General features: G+C 39.0%; 1 protein-coding gene across 3 annotated transcripts; it reads left to right on the top strand.

The window, feature by feature from the left end:
- LOC105437067 (glutathione synthetase-like) lies at nucleotides 1-27883 on the top strand. 3 transcript variants are annotated; one of them, XM_030975360.1, is made up of 11 exons: nucleotides 1-146; nucleotides 12652-12950; nucleotides 15584-15659; nucleotides 18005-18156; nucleotides 19502-19624; nucleotides 20093-20260; nucleotides 21537-21606; nucleotides 25262-25453; nucleotides 25919-26000; nucleotides 26370-26562; nucleotides 27160-27883. In XM_030975360.1, exons 2-11 carry the CDS (start codon nucleotides 12685-12687, stop codon nucleotides 27326-27328), a joined length of 1491 nt encoding a protein of 496 aa, XP_030831220.1. In that variant the 5' UTR covers nucleotides 1-146; nucleotides 12652-12684; the 3' UTR covers nucleotides 27329-27883. The 3 variants fall into 3 exon arrangements, with proteins under 3 accessions (XP_030831220.1, XP_030831221.1, XP_030831222.1); XM_030975361.1 differs by having other exon boundaries at nucleotides 111-150; XM_030975362.1 differs by lacking the exon at nucleotides 1-146 and adding an exon at nucleotides 2822-3386.
- Nucleotides 27884-27978: the final 95 nt, after the last annotated feature.

Here is a 27978-nt window from a genome sequence, read left to right as displayed (position 1 = left end):
TCATTCATCCCCCCTGATGAATAGGTATTACGTAAGGATCGACACACATGGCAATGCATATGCATGCAATAATATACTACAGCATGCAATGCCGAAGAATAGACTCCATCGAATCTTTGGCTGACGTGCATGGGAAGAGCGAAGGCGTAAGTAAGAGTTTGTTTCGTTTTTATTTGAATACCCGTGAGTTTGTTTGATGTTTGCGTTTTAGGGGGAAAAAAGACGTAGACTCTACTTCTAATTGTTAGGTGAGCACTTATTCTAACATTACTAACATTTCTAACATTTCTAACATTACATTAAATTACTCGTGAATGAGTTAAAGAGAAGGTTGAGTTCTGGGAAGAGGTGAAAAGTAATTTGTGAATATTACTCATTCTTATTATGCAAGTATGGAAGTTAAGACATCTTCCCTGAAAAGCATGGCTCTTCAAATGCCTTCATATTCTAATTTGCATGTAACATCGTAAAAATCGGGGGGCCGACTTTTTACGCCACGTGTTCGTGTAGTCCCATATACATCTTTCTGTGCAAGTGTTTGTAATTTTACCAAGACTTGGCCAAATTTCTTATCATTTTGATGATTCCAGAACCTTGCAATACACACAAATTCTTATGTGCTAGATGATCAACCTCTTCTGGTCGGTTCCACACCGTTTCTTTCACAATGCAATCGCATGACCAGAACTCAACTTCATCTTTAAATGATTAACTCACAGGTGCATGCCCATCATCATTAATCACCAAACCAAATTATTTTATTGACTCGTAATGGTGTGTAAACAAGATTCACAATCATGAGTATGTTCAAGAATACTCATGAAGAATACTCACTTGTGTGTCATTATAGTGTCAATTGTAAAAACTCACTTATCTGCATTACAACAGGAACTAACATGGTGAGTACCAAGAGAAAAAACTAAATTGGATGAGTAAATTTTACTCATTTAGTGTGTCATTATAGTGTCAGTAAATTAACACTTGTTTATGAGTAAACTTACACAATTTTTTTTTTGTGTGCATCCTTGCCTTATCACACCACTGGTTCTCGATTTCCGGACATTTTAGCCTAGTGCAGGGGTTCTCAAACTTTTTCATTTTGACGGTCGAGATTTGATTTCTATAAAAGCTGTAAGGTCCGAAACATGGGATGCTATTCGCCTGAAAGTTCTTACGGTCGATCGTATATACTTCCAAGTCAGGAACAATGTACAATATGATTGCTGGAAAGCCGGGCACCACTCAAACATTACTCAATCTTGTTCCTAAATTAGACAATTTATTCCTAAATATTACAGTAATGACATTTGTATACTGAAGATAATGAGGCTCATTTTGGGTCTTACTGATCCAAGGAGAATTGTAACAGTTTTAAAAATAGAGCCGCCGGTGCTTCCGCTCGTTTAAATAGAGTTTCGTGAAACAGAACACCCATTTTCCTGGAATTTGATATAACTATCAAAAAGCCATTTATGTGGATTTATTTTTATTTTGATGGATTGTTATGGGGAGACCAACGTCATACGACTTGTCGTACAGTACCAGATTACGAACTTTAAATGTTGCGAGCGAGCAACAATATTTATACTTATTTAGAGGAAATGGGGTATAAAACTATATCACAGCGGCGGAATCAAAAGTCTGTATTTTCCTTTAAAAAAGGCAATTGGAGACTCTGTCCCTGGCGGTCCTGATCTTGTGGATACCTTTCACAAATTTACAGCCAGTCAAAATCAGGAACCCCCCCCCCTCCATCCCACCCCCACGGTGCGTGCTGCTATAATGACTTGGAATTTCTGAATGGAGACCTCGCCTACACCGCCAAATGAGAGCGGAATTTTATTGTTGGGGTACGTAGTCTAGCTCTCCTGGCATCACACTTAAAAGATAAAAAGAAAATATTGAATCCAAAGTTTAATAGCTCTTCTCCTTTTATGTATATAAGTAGTCAGATACTGGAACTCTCCTTATCACTTCAAATTTGTACATATTTACATTAATATCTTTTTTGAGGGCATGTACCTTGTACCTTGTACCTTGTGTTCGTCTCTTCCAAAAGGTCCGCTAGGAGCTATAACTTGAAGTATAACTTGAAGTATAACTTGGCGTGACGAGAGTATAGATTTGTGTATTTCAGGGGTTATGCTATTTGGTTGAGTTTTTGGGTTGCAGATTTGAAGACTGTGCTGGATTTGATGTCCACGTTTTGTTGAGGTATATACAGGTCATACATAGTTTTACAACTTCAGGGAAGACGGATGTGTAGCTAATCTAGGGCTTAGATAGTATAGAGACCCGCAATACGTCTGACACGGCTTTGTATCTGCATGTAAACTAGTTTATTGGCGGAGGATATTAGATACTAGAAAGGAGTCGGAGGAGGAGAAGGAGGATGGGGCTCATGACTGGAAGATAGGGAACTAGGGTTAGCTAGGGTAAGGCGGGGTAAGAGTTTATAACGAACGAGGGGGTGAATGCTACAGTTTTAAAGAAAACTTGAAAGTAGAAATTGAGAGAGAGAGAGAGAGAGAGGGAGAAAAAGAGAGGCAAAATAATGAGGGGATGAATGTTATAGTTTAAAAGTAAAATTGAATGGAGAGTGAGAGAGAGGGGGAAGAGAAGACAAACTGGGAAAGAGAAAACAGAAAGAAAGAGAAATAGAGAGAGAGAGAGAAATAGAGAGATTGAAAGAGAAAAAGACACACTCACACAGAGGAAAAGAGAGAGATAGAGAGAGATAGAGAGAGAAAGGGAGAATGAGACGAGACGAGACAGACGAGATATTGATAGAAAGAGGCAGAGAGGTGGGGGGGGGGGGTATAATGAGAAAAAAGGGGGAACAACTAATTAACTAACAAAAAGCCTTATGGCATAAAACTAAGGAATATACACGCTTCAATCATTATCCGAAGTCATATTTCACCCAAGATAGCTAGGTAACAGTGGACAGGATGTAGAAGGGAGGATGCAAAATGTGTAATGGGGGAGGAGGCGGCATTATGTGTCCCATGCCCCCCACGACCCTCGGTGCCGCCTCTACATAACAACAAGGAGTGAAATTACCTCATCATCTATCTTCCCCTTTAGCATCTCGACTACAGCGCCTAAGGTCACTTTGTAGCAAACAGCATGCAGTCGAGCCCGCATCCTTCCCATTCCATACGGGCAAGCATTCGTATAGCTAGAGAGAAAGAGAGAGAGAGAAGCAGTGAGCAACAGGGAGGGCAACGGAGGAGGAGTTGTGTGTGTTAACTTATAGAAGGGCACTTGTACTGTAGACAGCATGGCTAGGAGACGGTAGTGCTATCAAGTAGCTTAGAGATCGGAGATTGAGAACCTTTCATTTTTTCTTCTATTCTACGATCTTGTACATGTCGGAATCACAGGTAAGAAGATGTTGATTTTGTTTTCCGTATATTACTTTTGTTTCTCCTGTTATTTTCTCTTTTATGATGCTCATGGTAGCACAATAACAGATACATTGGTGTTTTTCGTTTTGTGGGGATTTGTTTGTATTTTTGTATGGCATTTTTTATTTATTCAGGACATTGGCAAGTAACCAGAAAGCCCTTAATAAAGAGAAGAGAGAATTTAAATAAGGAAAAGGAAGAAAAAGGCGGTTACACAAACTGGGAAGTTGAAAGCAACGCTCAATACAGGATTCTGATTGGTTGAAAAACTGCGTTTACTGTTTTGAGCTATGTCTGTTTAAATTCCCACAACAATGATAATGTTAAATGATGTTTACAGAAAGTATACGATTCTGTTTCGGTGAACTATTACAGCCTCATGGAAAGCACTTAGTATACTGTAGGCCTAACATTACATTGTCTACTCCGACTTATCAACCGTTCCTCCTTGCGAGGCAATAGTGGCTCATTTATCTTATGGTACGAAAACTTTCACAGATAGCCTCCCATATTCTCATTATAATCCATCTTAATTCATCTTAAAACTCGGCCAAATTCTTTCCAACTACTAAGAACAAATGAACAGCCCAAAACCCGGTTGGCGCCACGTAATGAGCTATGCCATGTGTTCGGATATCAGGTCCCGATGTGAACATTAGGAGTCGTTTGACCTCTTGACCTATGTGAGGTTATATACACACTCGTGCACGTGTGGAAATACCTCAGCGCTATCACGCGTGCTGGGGATACGCCGAAACGAAAGCGGTGGACCGTGCAGTCGGTATGACTGGTCATTGGGGAAACTCTGCCAGAGTGTCCTATCGTATTGTAGTGTTGGATCGGATACAGGTCTAGCTACACAGAAAGGATGAAATGGGGCTAGTAAAATTTGACAGCCGCTGATAGGGGCTGCGATCTGTGGGGGGGGGGGGGGACGGGGGGACACGTCCCCCCCCCCCCCCATTTTTTAATTTTTTTTGTTGTTTTGTTTAGGGGGGGGCGGAAAATTTGAAAAAGTGCAAAAATAAAATGCATAGCAAATACTGACTAAAGACTGCAACACAACTCTGGAGGGCTACGCGCCCTTGCATATCCTTCACAATGTACAAGTAAATATTGCAATTCGTCCCCCCTCGGTTATGAAAAGAAATCGCCGCCCTGCTGGCCGCTAATGTCCGCCGGATGTCCGCAAAGGTGACCTACAGATAGCAAAACAGCAACTAATATAGGGGGGGGCATAATTTCCAATAAGGATCTATCTTTTGTATGTAGCTCGATAACAAGTGACACAAATTTAGCTTGTGTGGAAGGTCTAGGATTACATCTCTCTGGTAAGTGATAGTACATATGTATCTACTAAGGGCGCGTTCATGCTTGATTTTGAAGGCAGAATGAGCGATTTGTAACGCTCATCGTAAACGCTCATCGTAATCGCAGTTCCACGGTGCACTGTTCATGCTCACTTCTCCAGGCAATTCTCCTTGGGTGGCCTTCAGCTGGATTCGCAAACCTGTGTGCGCATGCTACGTAGACCCACTAGAGGTCAGTGCGTTGACCCCATTTAAACGCGTTTACAAATTGTAAACGCATCTTTTTGTGAGTTTACGATCGGCGATCGTGATCGCCGTTTTTCGGTGATTCTACAAAAGTGAGCATGAACGCAATCGTGTTTTAAACTAAACGCGTAACATATGCCTGATTCTGGCCGTCAAAATCAAGCATGAACGCGCCCTTAGATATGCCTATGCTCGGTTCATGTATATACGTCATACATATCAGTTACATAGCACATGATAAAATACAAATATATACTTCCATGAGAGGCTCTGGTTAGAACTATAATGGTCCCAAGGTGACTGCAATAATGCTATTGCAGTCCCAGAGGTCGAGGGACCATATATCGTTTTAAATCCAGAGACTCGAATAAAGCTTAAAGGCAGTATGTATTCGTTTTACATACCTCATTCATTCATTATATTCACTGTCCATTGATTGGTTAAAAGATTTTGCTGTAAGAATTTTCACCGGTATCCATTTTGTTGTTGTTTTGATTTTCGTTGGTGGGAAATGCCCGAAATGAACTCTGCACCATCGATCGTCTGCGCGTAAGGCCAATCACAGGGCCGACATTGCAAGCCTTAAAGTTTGCAGCGATCATTCATAATTATAGGATGTAAACAGAATGTCGTATTCTCATACTCAACGTCAAAGTTCGATTTACTTTTATACTTTACGTACTGCGACACGAGTTAATGTGTTTTTGCTAGCCGTAAATAGTACTTTTTGCACAATTGTGTGTTTATTTTTGATCATGTGAGTACATGTGACACACTTTGAACCAATCAATAAACAAGAATATATGAATTACGATATACTACATTTATAACGCTCCACGAAGAGAGGAGAACGGTCGAGGGTTAGAAAATATTCACATCATGGCCCATCATTGCTTTATGTCAATATGTCTCTATGCTTGCTGCACGAAGTACATTTTCCGTCTAAAAAAACACAAACTTAATCGCGATATTGACCTCGAAGGATAATTTCTTTATTTTGTCATATAGTCCGTCCCTGCTTGAGTTTGCAGGTACCCAATTGAATGAAAAATCAGACGATTTCGTTCGGACGTGGATATATTTCGCTGAGACTAAGTTTGGCTCCACCGAACCCCTCAAGCCTCAAAAGTGTTAAGAAGCCAGTGTACAATCGCGAATAAAACTCACTTGAGGTCACATTATTGATGTCAATTCGTCGCGAAAGCAGGTCCTGGAAAATTAATCTTAAATAGGTCGATAAACTTGGTTCGCTGCTGCTCAGATATACTGCAGGCTTCCTTAAATTTTCTAAGCAATATAGTTTTTGTAGACTTTCCGGGCCTTTTCGAAATTTCATAAAAAGTTCTCTAACTCACTGAGTTTTTTTTGTGCGTACAATACCTGCCAGTATCAATATCTTTAGTTGGAGAGAGTAATGAAAAGTCACCTCATCAAATTTCACCCCATCTGTTACGGACATCGGCGGTCATGGCTCTCCATTTCTGTTTATTATCTGTTATTCTTCAAAAACTGGTATTGCTGATTTTATTATCATTGACAATTTGTTCAGGCTTTACAAAATAATATGTGAGGCGTCGCCTTGCCCTGCTTCTCTTTCCAGCAATCTTCCCTGTTAATATTGTTTGTTAAAGATTATTCTTCCTGTATGATATTATTATGTGGCCCACAAATTGCACTTGCCTCTTTCTTACTGTGTTGATGAGTGATGATTTTACTCTTGCTTTTCTAAACGATTCTCCATTTCTTATCTTTTCTGTACATTATTCAGTGCGTCCCAGAAAAAAGGAAACCGAGAAGTATCGATGTTCTATCATAACTTAATCACAACTATAATCAATAAATGATACATATTTGGAAAGCTTAGAGTCTCCTCTTTCATGTGATGCTACTCAGATAATGCATATTTCACGCATGAGTGATTAAAAGCAATTTTAAGGAAGGAAACCAAAAAGACATTTGGCGGGCGGTATCTGAATTTCGAAGAAAAATGTACATTTCTAGAAAGTTGAGTTTCTGCCCTTTCATATGACACCTTAATCAGAAAAATGAGCGAGGAATGACAAAGTCCTGTTTTTTTAAAGTAGTGCTTGCATTTCCATAATTTTATTAAACGAATTCGTTTTCACTGGCTGCCTGCCGTATCAAAAAACGAAATTAACAAAAGACTTAACTCCGTTTCGTTGACAATCAGCCGTAGACGAGAGTCTTCATGCATGGCTGATTGTCAACGAAACGGAGTTAAGTCTTTTGTCAAATCTGCTTTTTGCTACGGTAGGCACCCAGTGAAAACGAATTCGTTTGTTAAAATTATGAAAATGTAAGGGCTACTTTAAACAAACAGAACTTTGTTATTCCTGGCTCATTTTTCTTGATTGAGGTAGCACATGAAAGAGCAGAAAATGAACTTTCTAGAAATATGAATTTTTCTTTGAAATTCAGATACCGCCCGCCAAATGTCTTTTTGGTTTCCTTACTTCAAATTGCTTTGAATTACTCATGCGTGAAATATGCATCAGCTTTCCAAATATGTATCATTCATTAATTATGGTTGTGATTAAGTTATGGTAAAACATCGATACTTCTCGGTTTCGTTTTTTCTGGGACGCACTGTAATTATATTTATAATGTATTTTTCAAGAACCAGATATTTGTAGCCTCTAATCTTCTTTCAAGCTCTTTCTTTATCGTCCAACACTCACGTCTGTAGAGAAAACTGATATACGACTTTAAGACACGGATTTTGGTTTTCATAGTAATGTTCTTGTATTGCATCACGGATTTCTGCATAAAGTAAGGCCATCGTATGAACATTGCTATTGATATGCTGCAGAGATGTCCACATGGTAACGGTGATGATAAATCGCAAATAATTAAATGGTAAGCCAGACCACCGAGTGAACATGGCTATTGGATAGCTGCAAGGTTAAGGGTGTCTACACGGTGACTTCCAAGTTATAACGGGCATTCTAAATCATCATGAACACGGCTATTGAGATTCTGCAATGGAAATGAACATGTTGGCAGTGCCGGTGTCGTGCGAGTAATTAGAGCTACGTGATTGTAAACAGGTAAAGTTAAACCATCGTGTGAACACGTCCACTGAGATGCTGTAAGGATAGACACACGATGACGCATAACTGAGATGCCATCACTATCGGGGACTCCCACATGGAGAATGATTTAACGAGAGTACAAGGAGGAGAGGAGGGTGTAACTAGAGAAGGGGCAAAAGGTGGGATGGGGCGATGCTGAGGCGGGGATACCCGCCGTCTCGGGCCGGAGGTGTTAATTGCCAGCGTGTATGTTTTTTGTTATTGGGGGGGGGGGGGGGGGGGGGGAGGAGAGGGGGTGATGTCGGGTTTTAACTAAGCTACTATAAATCAATGAACTGTTAGTGAGATTATTCCTTCCTACACCAGTGTACATATTCCTTTATCCCAGAGAGGAGGGTAACTAGAGAAAGGGTAAAGGGCGGGATGGGGGCGATCGATGCTGAGGAGGGGATACCCACTGTTCATAAAACCAAGGAGGTAGGATTATAATGATATAACACGTCGTCTCATTGCATAGGTGCCACTTGCTTAGGCCTAAGCGAGATGACGGTGATGTGTATGAGAGTGAGTAGTAAAGATGTATAGAGGAGTATAGGAAGGAAATCTGGTGGACGGGAGCAGCGTAAGGGGTCCATGTACTGTCTGGAGCTTGGAGGGGCGGATCAACACCCCCATGGCAAAAAATCTCTCCAAATACACTGTCGCTCATAAAGTTGGAATATTTTTTTTTACCCCAATTTATGGAATAATTTTAAAAAATAATTTAAAAATAATAGATCTAGATAATAGTATACATTCTCAGATTTTATTGAATAATAATTTGACAAAGTGTGTTTTGCGTGACTGCTAAAGCATGTGTATGCTAATATGTTTATCAATTAGGGGACCTACGCCCTTAAGTCATAAATGACATTAATGAGGATTAATGCCCCACAAAAGGGCACTAATATAGCACATCGACACGGTTTTGATCCTGGGGCCTCACAGTTGCGAGGCAATTGCTTTGTCGCCGAACAATGACTGTACGCAGCGGGGGCTAGGGTAGGGGGCAGTTTCCATAAATAAAAAAAACAAAGAAAATGCAATGAATTTTCAATAATTTATTGCATTTTACCCCGGTTCCCAAGATAACAAAATCCTCTGTGTGCCCATACCTTGAGCCATAATGCATAGCTGTCCAGAGGATTTTTTTATGTTGGGGACCGGGGTAAAATGCAATATATTGTTGAAAATTTATTGCATTTTCTGGGGGGGGGGGGGGTAAGAGGACACTTTTTTTTGGGGGGGGGGGTCTCGAAATTTGACCATTTTGTTCCAATGGAATGCCTCTAATTCCATAAAAACTTTATTGTCTTAACAATATTTTGCGATCCAAACAATCGAATGCCTTGCTAAGGTCTACATACACTCCTAAAGCTATCCCTTTTTTTTCATAAAACTTGTACAAAAGTTCGGATGCAAAAAGTAAAGCTGACTCTGTTAAATAACATTTTCGAAACCCAAACTGTTCCGAAAAAATAATTGAATGCTTATGAAGGAAAGTAGATAATCGATTGTACATTAGTCTTTCTAAAATCTTAAAAACAGTCGAAAGAAATGATATTGGGCGATAGTTCGATAAATCATGTATATCACCTTTCTTTTAAGGTATGACTTTTGAAACTTTCATTGATTCAGGAAATGTTCCAGACACAATTGATAAATTAAACACATGGGTTAAGTGTTCAATAATATACGAAATTAACTTCTTTATAACGTATGGTGACATATTATCGACCCCACATGAGTGTTTATTTCTCTGATGAAGATCAAAAAGTTGTTGTTACAACTCTGAATTCCAAACTTACCAAAGTGAGTAAATGGATGAATCTGTCTAATAGAACACAATTTGTAAAATTTAATGAATCTAACTCTGAATTGCTATTAATGAAGCAAGGTGTTCCTCAAGGTAGTATCTTGGGCCCGTTATTATTTTTGCTCTTCATAAATGACATTGTTGAGTCTTCAAGGAAATTACATTATGTACCGTATGCCGATGACACAAACATCTTCTATTCTGGTAAAAATTTGAATGACTCAATTTTCGAAGCCAATGTTGAACTTCAAAAGGTTGCTAGCTGGTTTTCAGCAAATAAACCAAAACTTAATCAGACCAAAACAAAGTTCATGATATTTAACTTTGGCAAAAACATGATACTTTAATTGAAAATGTTAATCTTGACCAGGTACAATTTGCAATTTTTTTAGGAGTTGCCATTGACAACAAATTTACATGGGAAAAACAAATTGAATTAATTTCCAAGAAGATTCGGTCCCAAGTTGGTGTAATGAATAAGCTCAAAAATTTTCTACCATCCTCTATCATGCTTTCCCTATACTATTCACTCATATATCCTTACCTTACGTACTGTAATTTAGTGTAGGCGAGAACGTTTAATAAATTATTAAAGCCCCTTATCATACTTCAAAAGCGGGCTGTTCGGTTGTGCTGCAACGCTTCCTTCAGGGCGCACACCTCTTCATTGTTTAAATCCTTAAATTTACACAAACTTCCAAATATTCTTTCTCAAGGGACTTTATTGTTTATGTACAAACTCAAAAATGATTTGTTACCAGTAACGTTTCATGACAGTTTTCATTTGAACTCGGATGTCCAATCCTTTAATACTAGAAAACAGAATGACTTCCATCCACCAAAATTCACTAACTCATTTTTGCAAAATAAATCAATTAGATATCAAGGTCCTCACAAATGGGACTCCATGTCAAGTCATTTAAAGGGTGTTACGAACCACAACGCATTTAAACTTAAACTGAAAAGAACAATACTTGCCACTTATTGATTTATTGAAATACATAATTGATTCATATATTTTGTTAGTATGTAACATTATTATTATTGTATTGTATCGTATTTCATCGTATTGTATTGTATAGTATCTATATGTTTTTATAATTGGGGTTGCTTGTTTACAAGTTTTTAATTTATTTTAGCAATCCCGGTATTTATAATGATTTCATTTGTAATGATTTCATTTTGATGTTTTTATCTTTTGCCGAATAAATGTGAATTTGAATTTGGAAAACAAAAATTGAATTTGACATTGTAAATGAGTAACTGATATCGGCTACTATGTTTATTTTATTAAGTATAATCACACTCTGGCCAACGTACGTATGAACCTGGTCAATTTTTAATGACTTCGTCGCTTTTTGGGCTAGGTGTCAAACCGTTGTCCCCACGTCTTGTTTCGTTCAAAAATCATTTATCTTTCGTGGATTATATTTTAGTTGAGATCAGACCAGGGGGTGTTTCACTAAGCCCTAAAATCGATCTAAAAATCGATTTTATCAATTTTAAGGGCTTAAAATTGATAAAATAATCAATTTCTCTTCTTTGATATAACACCCGAAACATGCTCTACGAATCACTGCCAGAACCTCACTTTTTCCAAATAAGTGGATGGTTTTTTACCTACACGTAGGGGTGTAGCCCAACCTCGATATAGAGGCAGCCGAATATACCAGTGTCAGAACTTAGGGTGTCGGAACATAAGGTTGTTGGAAAAAGGGGTGTCGGAACAAAAAGAGGTGTTAGAATAAAGGGGTATCGGAAGACAGGGGCGCCGAACATACGGATGTCGGAACAAAGGGGGTCCGCAGATAGGGGTACATGAGGTCATCCTCAATCTAAGAGCATCGGAACTTCCGAGTGTCAGAATAGAGCTGCGGAAAATAAGAGGTGTAGGAATAGTAATGATTCAGTGAAATGTGTTCATCATATCCTTTAAGAGTCAGAAGGCCGTTATGTGTTAAATGGTATTAGTTAACGCCCTTCTGCCTAATAGATGGCACAATGTATATTAAAGGTAAAGACCAGTATTGGAAACGCCCCAATTTCAAAAAATGAAATGGAAGCTCTCATTACCAATCATGTGAAAGAATATGTTTTGACTAATACATGATGATAACAAATTTGCCGGGAAACCGCCTACTAATTCATATATTTGGTAATTTTTTTCTCTCATAGTCTGTGAGAGATATAGGGTAGTCCCATATACATCTTTCTGTGTATAGTGCTTGTACCTTTACGAAGAATGGGCCAAATTTCTTATCATTTTGATGATTCAAGAACCTTGCAGATGCTAGATGGTAGATGATCAACATTTTTTGATCGATTCCACAACGTTTCTTTCACAATGCAATCGCATTACCATAACTGGTCTTTACCTTTAATGTTTGATAATAATTGCTTTAGGATAGATGGCGTGTTTTCCTGGCCGAGAAACTGGTGGCGGAACCATATACTTTACACGCATGTATAACGACGACTTTGCGAGATGATCTAATGCAAGACGACCTTCTCATCACGTCGACCGGTATTGAATGTTATTTGTGTGCATGGGTGTCGGTCCTTACGTAATACCTATTCGTCAGGGGGGGGGGGGATGAATGAATAGATCATCCCCCCCCCCCCCTAATATCAGTTACAGATCGATCGACACCCATGTTTGTGTGCATTCGCACACCATATCGTTGCTCTGTCTGTCACTCTATCGTCTACTTGCCGTGTCATTTCAAGAGTGTCGGCTGTCTCACTTTCCATTCTGTTCTTTATTTTTATTCTTCCAGGAGACTTAGACAGTCGAGTTGTTATCATCAAGAATGGTCGAGTTACACCCGGCAATTGAGCTGCCGCTAGCTGCGGATGAGCTAGAGGAGCTAGCAGGGGACATGAAGGATCGGGCCTATGCCATGGGGGTGTTGATCCGCCCCTCCAAGCTCCAGACAGTACATGGACCCCTTACGCTGCTCCCGTCCACCTTTCCGAGGGACCTCTTCCACAAGGCCATGGAGTTACAGGCCGATATCAATCTACTTATGCTGGGAATAAGCAAAGACGATGCCTTCCTTTATTCAGCACTTAAAAGGTATAGATTCTCAACCAAAATATTGCTTCCCCCGGGAGCCCCTCAGTCTTATATTTTGACCACAATATTATTCCCATTTGCAGGCCAAAAAAATTAAAAGCTTAAATTCCGCCGACATTTGAAAGACAATACGTATTTAGAACTTCCCTCAAAACGAAAGGGCTTGAAGATGGCTTTTACTCGGAAAATAATGACCGTTAGGCAAACAAAAACAAATAATTTGGTTATCCTCGCCCGCCAGCTCGTCATTTTCGGGCCGCTCGTATTTTTTTATTTTTTTAATTCAATATTTTTAAATTCATTTTTTTTTTTGAGGGAGCTATCTTAAATGCCAAACATACCTTTTCGTGCATTTGCAAGGGTCAAAATGCGTCCCGTTGCCAGTTTGGTCTTTTCAGTACGCAATTCTGTATTTATTAAACTTGCCATATTTATTTTTCTATGTCAAAATGCCGTTCTTTCAAATCAGGTTCTGAGCATTCTTAAACTCATTTTAAAACCCATCTGTACTAGTTTACAGGAGGGATTAGACCACCCTGCAAGGGCACTGGACAGGTGATTATCTCATAAAATCAGCTCTCAGTTAACATAAGATAAAGAGGATCATGGGGGAGAAATGGTCACCGATTAGAGGGCGCAAGTAGCTATAAGTAGTACAATGGAGATTTAAAAGGTGCTTAAACTAGTCTTTTACCATATTAATGTGTTTTATAGACTTTGTTTGTTTGTTTTTCATGGAAAAAAATCATTTAAACAAAAATTTTAAAATGGGGGGGGGATTTTTTTTTTTTTAAAGACACACAACAAATGAAGTTTAAAAAAAAAAAAAAAAAAAAAAATCCGCCCGCCCCTACTCCAGAAAAGCAATCGAGGACAACCAAAACATTTTTTTGTTTGGCCTTAGTTGTCGAATCGACTTAAGTGATTGCAATCATCTAAGTAATAGTCTGATTTTCAGACCCTTTTACTGAATGGTCGTACGTTATGTGCTGCACAAAGTTTCAATCAATTTGATCTTGGCCATTACAAGTAGAGGTTATTGATGTAGACAAATGCTCATATAGCTGTTGCAGCTCACTTTATGTATGTTATTACCAAAGAAAAAAGATGTCAGTCAGTCACTCAATAGTGCCTGGCAGTGAAGTCTAGAAGGTGAACGGGTTTTCTTGCATAATTTGAATACTAGAACACTGCTAATGTTTAAATTTCACAGATAGGACATACATGGCATATTCATAATGCCAGCAAAGTTCTAAAGATCTGAATTTGATGTTGGCTGCAAAAGGGACATAGTATCTTTAAAAGAGGGAATCACATTTTTTCTTCAAAAGACACATTAATAATCATCAAAATTGTCATGGAAGGCTCGCATTGAATCAATAAATCCTCAAACTTGTGGCAAGTAAGTCCTAATCTTTCATTCCCCCTATACGTCTTCCGTCTATTTTACACAATTATCTTTTTTGATGATAGGATGTGCGAATGCTAATTATGATAATCTACATTCGATGTAGTGGCGAGAAGGACGTATACAGTTTTTTTTGTAGCAGGCACCAGCCCATATTTTCCCTGCCTATTACGCAATTCTATTTTAACAATCTCACGCCCTTTACAATACTGCATCAATTCAATACTGCGCTTTAATCAATTTGGTGAAATCACGTTGATTCAAGGCCATGACTATATGCACTCTTCAGTTTGTCCAGTAGTGCTGTGTTTGTGCCATCGAACTGGATCGACCAAATCAATCGATTCATAATATATATATATATGCAATATTTTTTCCCGTAACATGAGAGTAATTTTAATAGTTTCATACTATTGATTAAATGTAATGTTAACTGTTATTGTATAATTGTTTTAAATGGGAGAACGCTACAAGAGTCCTATCTCGCACCCCGGGGCAACGTGTCTGACACGGCCGGTTGTAGCAACTACTCCGAAGATCAAGATTACATTAATCTTGATCTAAGGAGACACGAACGAACGAAGTTTGCAATGACTTTTTTATTCGTGAGATTTCAGTCTCACATGCGTCATAGTGCGTCAAAGCCCGCCCCTTTTAAAGACGCACCCCTACGTCAGAAAAATGACGCTTCATCTGCAGCGGACATTATCCGTAATTGTCGTACGTCACACTGTTTAGATATAGATATGAATATCAATGGTATCTTGCAATTAGAAAACAACTCTTCTTGAAAATAAGGGTTATGAAGATTTCTCATGGAAAGAATAGAATTCAACTTAGAAATGCGTTTCGGCCTTCATTTATTTGTAAATGTGTTACAGTTCAAGTTTTACTTGATGGGTAAAAACGAAACAATTTCCTCGAACCACCTTATACACATCAATTAAAAAATCTGTAAACAAATTAATCGATAGATCAAAAAACAAATCAGTAAGCTAAGCAAATAAAAGATAATTAAAAACAATTCACAAATCAATGAACATTTCCTAAAGCATTCAAGTACTACTTCGACCACTTCAAGACGTTAGATAATACCTTTCAACCATTTTACTTGACACCTCTTTATGAGCAGACATACTCAAACAAAATTTCGTCTTGCGACACATCAGAGTAGATTGTAATGATAAAGAGAAAATAATTTAAATCCATGTTTTATTTTTTGCAGTGTTGTCCCAGTTGACGAGTTCACAAGACGTCTGTATGAGATGCACTTACAAGTAAAGAAAGAAGGAAACATCAAGGTGAGTGACAATAAGCAAGGCTAAACTGGCTTTTAATCGGATTTCACGTTTCGAAGTTTTGTTGTTTTGTTACTTTCCTTGTTGGGGCTAGAAAACACATCATTGTAAAATATCCATCGGACAATTATTGTTGAGTAAAGCACAGTGTAAATACATATTAACAAATAAATGGTGAAATCGTGATAAAATGGTTGTGAGAAGCACAATCATTTTGTATTGTGGTATTGAATTCCTATGGGATCACCCGTGTAAGGTTTGAGAATAACGATGGTTTTAGAGTTATTCGAACCGGTGTGCCCCCCCTCCCCCAATTTGTAGGCGCAGAAGAAAAAACAATATGCAACGTACAAGGGCAGTGGGTCTATAATGATTAAGGGCTGAAAAAGATCGGTACATTCTCGTCACCATCGTCATCATCATCATCATCACCACCACCATCACCATCATCACCATCATCATCATCATCATCACCATTATCATCATCATCATCGTCATCATCACCACCATCACCATCATCACCATCATCATCATGATCATCACCACCATCACCATCATCACCATCATCGTCGTCGTCGTCATCATCGTCATCATCATCATCATCATCGTCGTCATCCTCGTCATCACCACCATCCTCATCATCATCTTCACCATCATCATCAGCATCACCATCATCAACATCACCAACATCATCATCATCACCATCATCATAATCATCATCATCGTCGTCATCATCGTCATCATCAAGAGCAAGGTCTAGTACAGACATCGGCGGTCAAATAAGGTGTAACACAACTTTGTCTCACGCGTCTCATTATTGGTATGAACTGATTGATATATTTCCACCAGTATGGTGACGTCTACCCCCAATACGCTTTTAACAGAAACCGCATATGTCTTCCCCAAAGTCTCTCCTTTCTTTCCCTCAAATAAATACAAGTTCTACGGGTCACGTCCTTTTCAGGTTGCATCAGCAGAGCATTGGAATAAACCGCCAGAATATTTTCAAAAATTGTGATACTGTTGAAAACTTCCAAACACGTCTTAAAATGTTTCTTTTTAGATAAAATTTACTAATGTTAACTAATGACTTAAGAAAGTATGCTAAGAGTCTCTCTTCTCTATTCTTTTTGTTTCCTTTTCTCCATTACAGCGCACAGGGGCATATTTTTTCTCCATAAATTATACGCAATAATAGTATGGATTATATTATTATTATTACTTTTAACATTTTTATTATCATTATTATTCTGATTAATAGATCACCCCAATAACCCAGTAACAGTAGATAATTACGAATGCATTTGCCATGCAATGCCGTTGAGAATTCTGCTCCCCCCCCCCCCCCCCCCCCCCGTTTACCAATTTCTGGAAACGCCTCTGTCTGCACCAGTGCCTCCTACTCTATACTTGTCGTGTCCAGATCGAGCTAAGTGAAGACCCATCTGTGTACGTTTAGTGATATGGGCAGTATATGTTTGCTTTGGCCATTATAATCCCTTCTTGTTTTGCTAAGCTAATTCTTCCTGACATATCCATCTATCAGATTTTAGATGACGACAGATACAATCAGAACGCCCCCTCCATGACTGTATAAAGCACGGGAAGGTGGGTGTGGGTGGGAATGTGTGTGGATGTTCCAAGATTGGTAAACTCGGGAAGTTCTTAACCAACAGTGCATGCAGCAGAACGACTCGTTCATGCCTTAGTGTCCTCCCACCTTGACTATTGTAATTTTGTTACTATTATGGTTTACCAGACTTATACATTCTGCCTTTCAACGTATCCACAACACCACTGCAAGATTAATATCCCGTACCCGAAATATTATCACGTTGCCCAGTAATAATGCGTTCTCTTCACTGGCTCCTGGATTCTCAACGTTCAGTTTTACTCCTCACGTGCATACCAAAACATGGACATAATGCCCCTTCTTACATCATCGATCTCTTATCCCTCAAGACACCTGCATCTTCTTTATGAGACTTTGCTTCTCTTCCAATGCGGGGTCCCCTCGCTAGTCATAAGGACTGCTATTCATAACGACCGCTATTTGTAAGGACCGCTATTCACGAGGACCGCTATTCATAATGACCGCTTTTCATAATGAACGCTATTTATAAGGTCCGCTATTCGTAAGTACCGCTATTCATAAGGACCGCTATTTATAAAGTGTCCCTTCTTCATGTTTATGAATAGCGACCCCGATTTCGTATTATGAATAGCGGTCCTTACGAGTAATATATATAACTATTATTAATATTATTATCATTGTTATTATTATTGTTATTATATAAAGGGTCCTTCTATTGTCATTTATTAATCTTTTCTCTTGATCTTTTCAATAGCCAGTGAACCTTTGCATCAATCGGACGGATTACATGCTAGACTGCTGTAAGGAGATTAATGATGGTCCTGATCTTGATCTGTCTATGGTAGAGATTAACACCATAGCAGCAGGGTGTCCGGCTCTCAGTACCAGATTAGTAGATGTACACAGGTAAATAATTAGAATAATGTTGATGGTGATAATAATAATAACAATACCACCACCATCACATCTACTACTTCTACTACTACTAATACTACTACTTCTACTACTACTACTACTACTACTACTTCTACTACTTCTTCTATTAATATTACTACTACTATTACTACTACTACTACTACTACTACTACTACTATTTCTAATAATAATAATATTACTACTACTTCTACTTCTACTACTACTTCTACTACTACTACTACTACTTCTACTACTAATGTTGGGTTTTTCGAATATGCAAACTGCGATTGGAGATTACCGACATATGCATGTACTATTGAACGAAAGTGTTAGGGTGGGGCACTCTTCGCCTTCTAGCAGTGCGTTTAAGCAGTCTGCAGACACGGACTCTAATTTGACCCTTTACCTCCGTTCATAACGCCTTGAGCAGAGCCTACTTGAGCAGAGCTTACATTGTAGCTCTGTCAGTCTCTGGTTGTGTCCGGAGCAGCTACAGTAAAGAGTCTTATTATGCTGTATATAGCTTACAGTGCAGAAAAGCTAAGGGTTTGTGCCTTCAGACTAACGATTGAGCGCGGTCGAAGCTTATAAAGAAAGATGGAATTTTCCGGGGAATTTTTATTACCCAAAAGGGTCGGTCAAGGAATGCAATGAGAATAGGACCATGAAGTTAGCGCTCCGTGCCAACACTACCTAAGTCATTTCAAAGTGATTTTGTCTCTCAATTGGTTTTTGAAAATGGTGAAATTGTTTTGATTGTAAACTACGTAAGTCTACAGGAGTAACAGGAATATTGAAAATACACGAAAACATATTTGGCTATGTAGGCCTACACATATACGATTTAAATTCCTTATCAAGTAGGTTCTATTTCCTCGGTATATGCATGAAGTTACCAAGATTGATTAGCACATATACGTATTGATATATATATATATATATATATATATATATATATATATATATAGCGTTTAGAGACTTCGGTGGTAAGCGCTTTATAAGTAACGTTTTTATTATTATTATTATTATATGGTTTGAGTAGAGTTGGCTACTCACGAGGTGAAAACCCGGTAGACCGACAGCCCACGAGACTGACAGTCTACCGACGACCAACAAGACCGACAATATTAGTCTCGTTAACCCTCTCAAAGGGTTCATGAAACCGACATGGCAGCGTTGTCGAATGTTGGTCTTGTGGGCTGTTTTGAACCATATAGATACAGTTAGTTTGCGACTCCCGAAATGATCCTTAAAATATATTACACGACTGGAATGGTGAGTCATGAATTACAGTCTCGATTTTTAAACAGACACATATTTTCCTCCTGCAATGTAGATATAGTTTAGAGCAGCTTGGTATGAACAGAGAGAAGGTGTTAGACCGTGTACCAGGCAACTACGGGATGGAAGGGGTCGCAGATGGGATGGTGACGACATGGAGATTATACGGTGAACCCAAGTGAGTTAGACATTCTTCTGAAATTGTTGTCCCCGGAAATATTTAGGGGTGAGCCAACAAAAAGCCAACATTGGCATTGGCTGGAATAAAACGTATAAGGCGCTATCTCGTTTTTTCAACGGCTGGTTCAAAGTTATCGAATATTTGTGGGGCCCCACAAATATTAGAAATTGCTATATTTACGGATAATTCAGCAGTCTCTGAGCCGATTATGATCAAACAAAGATGATTTTGTCGTTTAAATTGTATTCTCTTTCAAATTTGACACTTAGTTTTTCATTATCTCATAAAAAATATAAAAATTATTTTGTGTAGCGTCCTTTATACCCAAACTCAACTATCCGTTTAAGGCACCAAAACTTAATGTAGCTTTGAGGTAAATTTCCATTCTTCTCAAGGACTACTGAACATAATCAGGATATTCAGTTTTATGAAAAGCTCTCTTTCCACGCTTTATTTGACTCTTAGAGCAGTCATTGTATTCATTGTGACATCGGAAGAAAGCAACAAATTTGATCAGAGGTGGATGGAGTATGGTATCAAGGCAATGGATGATGGGGCGAAGGTCATTAGAAGGACACTCACAGAGATAGGCGAACGAGCCGAGCTTCGGGGAAACGATAGACGATTGTTCATGTGAGTTTAAACAATTTCATCCTTTGTGTTTCAACTTTCAAAGCTTGTATTTCCCTTCATAGGGTATAGAGTGGTGAAGTGTGACGTCATCAAAAAACTATTTTTAGAATTTCTCATTTTTGTCTTCATTTTCCGAAAGAGCATCAAAAATAATGTCTGAATGCCGTAAACCAATTGAATATGTTAAGTGTTGGCTGAGATATGATTATCTGAATAAAAAAATATCCTATAGGAACTCAGTGTTATTTGCTCTGGCTCCTAACCATAACGAGCCAGAGCATATAACACTGAGTTCCTATAGGAAATATATGAAGTAAGAGAAAGAACTCAAGAGAAGATGAAAACACTGGCACTGAAAATGTGTGAGATGTCATGGGACATCGTCTGCTTGTGCAAGTCATGTCCATACTGTGATCTCACACATCTCAGCAGCGTTCGTAGAACTCTTCAGGTGCTATGCCGGGGCTGTATTTAAGCGTTTTGTAATTTATAATAATCATTACTTCGAATGTTTCCAAGCATTGAATTTTGATAACCTTGTCGAATCAAAGTTTCAACTTTGCAATAATGAAAATAAAGTTAGTTTTTAAAATCAATGAATATCTACTTTAAGATTTCAAAAGATTTCTTTGATCTGTGTCGACTCATATCGAAGGATAGCCAGCCCCGCCGATATACTAGGGGCTTACGTGTTGTGGTTATGGCGGGCGGAACGTGCCATATTCATTACAACTATACATCCATCGAGTAGATGTATAGTTTTAACCAATCAGAACGCATGAAACTGTAGTACTATACGGCCATGCATCCATCGAACGCATGTATAGTTTCCAGCGTGCGGGACGACTATACGACTATACCGCCATCGAATGGAATTCATCATAGTTTGCTAAGCATTTATGAGCGTCTGTAAATTGACGCTTGGCTAGAATGCTCACCAGGGAGTGAAAATGTGTGTGCATTGAGATGATTGTGTACGGCCAAGCCTGACTCCGATTACGGGGTTATAGTCAAGGGCGTCGAGACATCGTCGATGTATTAAGCGCTAATCAACGTGGCAAGTAGATAACATCAGTCTAACAAATCATATCGTTTCTCCTCCTCTTTCACTATTTCAATATTCCATTCTAAATACAACTACCATTCAAAGAAACTGACGGGCAACTTTGTGCTTCATCTTCGCCTTTTCTGGAACTCATGTATTGTTTTAACCACAACGTTGGCATTTATCTCTTAGATTTGATTAAGTTGAGGATATTTTTTGTCTTTTTTGCAGAGACGATATGGAGGTCGCGCTACTTTACTATAGAACGGGATACTCACCACGTCAATATCCAACAGAAGTGGTATGATTATAGTTCTTTCAGCATGTATTTTGCAGTTGTTTGATGTTGATATTGATGGTGTTGACGTCAACGATGATGACGACTGTAGTGATAGCTACATGTAGTTTAACAGAGTCTGCAAATACAGACTAGCATGTATAACTAAATATAGAATGACCTGCAACCCATGACTCATGCCAGGTCATGTTATGAAACAATAAGTACTTGTACAAGAGATGCTACAAAGATGTCTGACTGACATAGAGCCTCAATAAAGCTATACAACTTATTAGTTCAATCAAAGCTCTCCAACTGGTCTTTTATAAGAACATAATATGGTGTCAGAACTTAGCAGCCAGTGTTTGTGCTGAGCAACCCAGCCTACAGTATATATATATATGGAGGAATCATTGAAATCAGGCCAGTTCAATCCAATTCTTTGTGATGTGAGAGATGATGAGAGCTAGAGGGCTTAGAGTCTAAGTGTATGTCCAGTGAATGAAGTTATGTCCATAATAGTTAGCGCTGTCGTTGTATGGATTGGAGTGCATAGTTCTGTGCCGGGCCAGTTCCAGTATAACGGGCAGTAAGCGTGACATATATGGGACATGAACATGAACATGAAAAAAAAAAGCTAATTGTTATGCTGTTCATGTGAGTGACTACACTAGGCTAAGAAACAAAAAGAAACAAAATGGCAAATCTCAGTCAACCTCCTCCACTCGACTTAAAGGGAAATATTTCCGAGAACTGGAGAAGATTTAAACAGAAATTCACTCTATACAATGTTGCCTCAGGAATGTCTGAAAAAGATGAACAGTTACAAACATCAATGCTTCTACACGTGATTGGCGATGCTGCCTTGGAATTGTATAATACGTTTGTATTTGCTGAGGGTGAGAGCATGAAGCTTGAGAACGTGTTGAACAAATATGAGGAATATTGCATGCCGAAACGTAATCTAACGTATGAGAGACATAGATTTTCCACAAGATCTCAGTTAGTGCATGAGAGTGTTGATCAGTACGCAACAGAATTGCGGAGTCGTGCTCAGTCATGTGAGTTTTCCATGTTGAAAGAGAGTCTTATCCAGGACAGAATTATCTGTGGTATTTTAGACGATGGTCTAAGAGAACGTTTGTTGAGGCAAGATGATCTTACATTGGTTAAAACGTTGCAAGTATGTCGTGCGGCTGAACAAACTCGAACGCAGACACAAGCGTTGAGTTCCGCAGGGGAAAACGCCTCAATTCCGGTAGATTCTTTCAGCAAGACTAAGAAGAAATTTCCTGGTTCAAAGTCAAAACGGTCAGAACCTCAAGGTCGTACTAAAAGTGATGCATGTAGCAGGTGCGGAAACCGACATAGCAAAGACAAATGTCCCGCACAAGGTCAAACATGCAAGAAGTGCGGTAAGCAGAATCATTTTGCTAAATGTTGTAAAACCCCAGTAGCCAAGGTCAATGAACTGCAGCACTTGGAGGTAGATTCAGAAGGTTTCATGATTTGCTCTGTTGAATCAAAAGAATCCAAGGATGAATGGATAGTTAATCTACTAGTCAATAACCAGCCGGTTGACTTCAAGGTTGATACTGGTGCTCAGGCGAATCTTCTTCCTGAGACAGTATTTCACAAATTGAAACCAAAACCAAAGCTACAAAGAGCCAAAGTGATGTTGACAGGTTATTATGAGACAGATATCCCGGTCAAAGGTCGTTGTTGTGTACAAGTTGAGTACAAAGGGATCAAACGCAATGTGCCGTGTCTAGTCATTCCTGGAAATCGTCAGCCTTTGTTAGGATTACGGACGAGTGAAGACTTGTATCTGGTGAAACGGGTGTATCATGTTGAGAAACAAACTGAACACGGAACGGGTAAAAGTGTAGTTCAAGACTATCAAGATGTGTTTGTAGGTCTAGGTTGTCTTCCTGGTAAACACCACATCACATTGAGAGAGGACGCACATCCTGTTCAGCATGCATGTCGCAAAGTTCCATTTCCACTTAAAGATAAACTCAAAGACGAGTTAGATAAGATGGAACGAATGGACGTAATCACACGAGTTGATGAGCCAACTGATTGGGTTTCTTCTCTCGTGGTGGTGATGAAAAAGAACGGTCAGCTCAGGGTCTGTCTAGATCCAAGAGACCTGAACCGAGCAATCAAAAGAGAACACTATCAATTGCCATCAAGAGCTGAAATAACTGCACATTTTGCAGGAGCCAAATACTTCAGCAAGTTAGATGCGTCTAGTGGTTTTTGGCAGATCCAACTAGATGACGAAAGCTCCAAGCTTTGTACGTTTATCACGCCATACGGAAGGTACAAGTTCTTGAGACTACCTTTTGGTATTTGTAGTGCTCCGGAAGTCTATCACAAGATAGTGCACCAACTGTTTGCACACATTCCGGGAGTTAACACAATGATGGATGATTGTGATTGTATGGGGAACTACCCAACAGGAGCATGATGACAGGTTGAGAGAGGTTCTCAGCATTGTGAGAAAAATGAATCTCAAGTTGAACAAAGACAAATGCGAGTTCAATGTCAAGAAGCTCACATTCATAGGTGACTTGATCAGTGATCAAGGAGTTCAACCTGATCCAAAGAAAGTGTCTGCTATCTTGAACATTGAGAGACCGAAATGTTGGAAAGATGTCCAACGGTTCTTGGGTATGATCAATTACCAAGGGAAGTTCATTCCAGATCTGTCGACCAAGTCAGCAGCGCTGAGACATCTACTAGACAAAAAGAATGTATGGACATGGGATCATGCACAAGAGGATGCATGGAATCAGCTGAAACAAGCTCTGATACAAGAGCCAGTCCTACATTTCTATGACAGCAAGAAACCAACCAAGCTGTCAGCAGACGCATCAAAGGATGGTATTGGTGCAGTGCTACTACAGCAATATGATCAAGATTGGGTTCCGATCGCATATGCATCTAGATCAATGACTGATGCAGAGACTAGATATGCACAGATCGAGAAAGAATTGCTGGCAATCACATACGCATGTGAAAGATTCCATCAATACATCTATGGACAACAAGTAGAAGTGGAGCCTCAATAAAGCTATACAACTGATTAGTTCAATCAAAGCTCTCCAACTGGTCTTTTATAAGAACTTAATAACGACGACAGTGATGAAGAAAGTCATCATCATCATCATCACCACCGTCATTATCGTAAGCATCATCTTTATCTACATGGTGAAGATGATGGTGTCATTGAGGATGTTGTGATGTTGGTAGTGGTGGTACTAGGGTTCGAGGCGGTCATTGTGAAGATGATGATGGCGGTGGTGGTGGGGTGGTAGAGATGATGAGATGGGTCCAAGCAATGTATTGGTCAAATTCAATATGGAAAGACATTTTTTCACCCAGTCTCTCGTCGACACGTTGAATTTAAAAGAATTTTTTGGGGGGACCAAGAAAATAGATTCGGACCAAATTCTTGTTAAAGCATTGAAAACAAATATGTCCTTTTGGTTATCTGATATTTTTAAAATCAAAGATATAGGGTTAAGGCTTTGGTAGAAAATAAGATTTAGGTAATTTAATAAGTAAAAATGATAGTGTAGTGTCATGGATTGAAGTTCAGCATTTTTCATTGGAGACCGTACGTCACATGATATTTCAAATCTGATTTTTGTTTTTTAAAACTTTCCTTTAGGAGTGGAATGCCAGGTTAATGGGCGAGAGATCACGGGCGGCCGTGTGTCCGTCAGTGGCCATGCAGCTAGCCGGGACCAAAAAGATTCAGCAAGTACTCTACGAGCTTGGCTCTATCGAACTCTTCATCAAAGGAAAGAAAAGAGTCAATGATTTACGAAGCATATTCACTGGACACTACACTCTAGATCTTGTAAGTAACCAGGAGGCGATTGCCCCTTGCAATAACAAAATAGACTTATTGACTACTTAGAGGGGCACGGTTAAAACTATTGCCCTGTGTGATCTCGAAACTGAACTATAAACAAAATGGATCCTTTGAATTTGTGTAGGCTTCAGTCTTACATTCTTTGTATGTCGTGCGCTCATTTGCTTTGGCTAGCCTTATAGCAAGATGTAATAACGCTCGCAAGTCTGGTCATAGCTTGGAGGGGTGTAGGAGCTCCACATACCTTAGCGGTTTTTTTCCTTCTGTTTCTTGACTAATGCTGTAACCCTATATAATGCAAATGTTGCTTAAATTCATATAAGCTTTGTTTAAATCATGATTATTATCCAGCGAGTACAAACTACAAAGAGATTTTTTTTTAAATATTCCCGTAGGGTTTAAGACCCTAAGAACCACTACATTATTATTTTTGTCTGATTATTTTGTCAGACACCTGCTGGTGACGAGGCTGCAGAGAAAGCCATTGCTAACCCGATGAAGTATGTTATGAAACCACAAAGAGAAGGAGGAGGTAAGCAAAAGTGGTCGAGGAAAACAGGGATGAGGATAATGAAACGTTACAAAGCGTCAATGATAGTAATTCATTTGAAGAATATAATAGGTTTAAGTTATTAAATCTTGTCCTAAAAACAACATGAATAATCTAATTTCCTCGGATAAAAAGATAAGTGGCTTGCATGAGACAAAAATGTATACCGAGGCGTTCAACGTCTCTTAGTATACGACTCCTGTCTGCCGGTTTAAATGTGCTCATAATTTTGTGCTCATCTCTCATTTCCCCGGAAATACTTGGATTATTGAGGGGTAAAGGCACAGAAATTGCTAGTTTAAAGACATACACAAATAATTATTTTCTTCATGTCCTTCATCGTAATATAAGGCAATAATCTGTTCGGGGAGAAGATGAAGGATGCATTGGAGAAACTTCGAGGATCACCGGAGAGGGCGGCCTATATGCTGATGGACAGGTTCAACTCTCCCGTCAATCATAACTATTGTATGAAGTACGGGAGCGCTGATCTAGAACTCATGACTGTGGCCAGTGAGTTCGGTCCCTTCGGAACGTTAGTAAGGTAGGCAAGTTACAGGGTTGTGGGGAACGATGCATCTCAGATAACATAGGCCATACAGAACATGCTGCTATGTTGCAGAGTCGTCAAAGGAACGTGTTTACAGAGATTACTGTTTGCACAGAGAAACAGCTGTGTACATGGTTCCTTGACAAGGTATACTTTGTTGGCAAGGAAGACTAGATCGTCTATAGGAATTAACAAAAGACAGTGAGGGAAAACTGATATTATAGAAAGCAGGTATTTGGGTAATTTTAAGGACTCATGAGGTGAAAAGAAGTTCCATGTTTACCTTCCACCTCAGTTTGCAGTGATTTGTTCTTATAAAGCGCCATGTAACCGTTCGATTGTATAAAGTGCGTCAATAAACCCACTATGCAGATAACAAGGACGCATAGATAATGTCCAATAAATGTACTCTAACAAGTTTTCAAAATAAAACCCGTGTATTCCTTTGCCCAGGGGCTTGCATTAATTTTTTTCACGGCGTTATATCTCTGTCTAGAACGCAACAGATGGACCACGCAGGAATTAGACTGTGTAGGTGACCTGTTGATCGCCAGATTACAAATAACCACCCCCCCCCCCTTTCTCTTACAGTTACAACGACGAAGTAGTGTTCAACAAGACAACAGGCTATCTCTACCGTACGAAAGACATCCAGTTGGATGAGGGAGGTTTGATGGTGGGTACAGGATTCCTGGACACACCCTATCTATCATCTGCAGAAGTCATCTGCCCCACAGCAACCCAAAATGGCTTCCATTAACTGACAAACCTCCGGGACTATATTCTACAACGTAAAAACCTAACGCGGGGCTGATCTTAATTCGAAAAGGGTACAGTTCACTAAAAATGTGTGTGTTTAATTGGTCGTTTTGAAATCTGCCAGTGAGGGTTGTCTTATCAGGTCATACGCCGTTATTTCTAAGGCTTAGCAGACGTTTTATAAAGAGAAGCTTCTTGACATTATTTTAAAAGTAGGGGATATAATTGGAGAGCTCCCTTGAAAATTCTATTTAATGAATGTCTATGATTCTCCTCACTTTCTCTGCAGGAAAAAAGGTACCCTGTCTTTTGTGGAATTTTTAAACGATTATATTATACGATTTCAATTATAATAATTCATCAGAATATTTCAAAATTTACAAATGTATATTGTTTGGGTTTAAGAAAAGTCAAATGAGAATTTAGTGAAAGTAATAACATAGACCTATGGCTTAAGTTGTACCTTTCGTTAATTCAAATCAGAAATGGCTTTATTAAGGGGGTGAGTGAAGAAGAATATGACAACCGTCGATTGTTTCCGTTAATAAGAGATCCTTATTGTAATTATACGCAAACAAAAACTATGCAAATTTAGGAATATTCATTACATTTTATAAATCAAATGAATTTTATATATTTTCACATTCAATT

This window comes from Strongylocentrotus purpuratus, unplaced genomic scaffold, assembly GCF_000002235.5.
Source record: "Strongylocentrotus purpuratus isolate Spur 01 unplaced genomic scaffold, Spur_5.0 spur5_scaffold_8, whole genome shotgun sequence".
Classification (NCBI taxonomy): domain Eukaryota; kingdom Metazoa; phylum Echinodermata; class Echinoidea; order Camarodonta; family Strongylocentrotidae; genus Strongylocentrotus; species Strongylocentrotus purpuratus.
The sequence above is the reverse complement of the archived record's forward strand: the minus strand, read 5'-3'. Positions and strand labels throughout refer to the sequence as shown.

Bases quoted from the DNA above. Each gene is read 5' to 3' on its own strand.
- LOC105437067 (XM_030975360.1), top strand. From the start codon at position 12,685: ATGGTCGAGTTACACCCGGCAATTGAGCTGCCGCTAGCTGCGGATGAG. The intron at 18,157-19,501 runs GTAAATAATTAG...CCTGCAATGTAG, and splicing joins AGATTAGTAGATGTACACAG to ATATAGTTTAGAGCAGCTTG. The intron at 25,454-25,918 runs GTAAGTAACCAG...TTATTTTGTCAG, and splicing joins GACACTACACTCTAGATCTT to ACACCTGCTGGTGACGAGGC.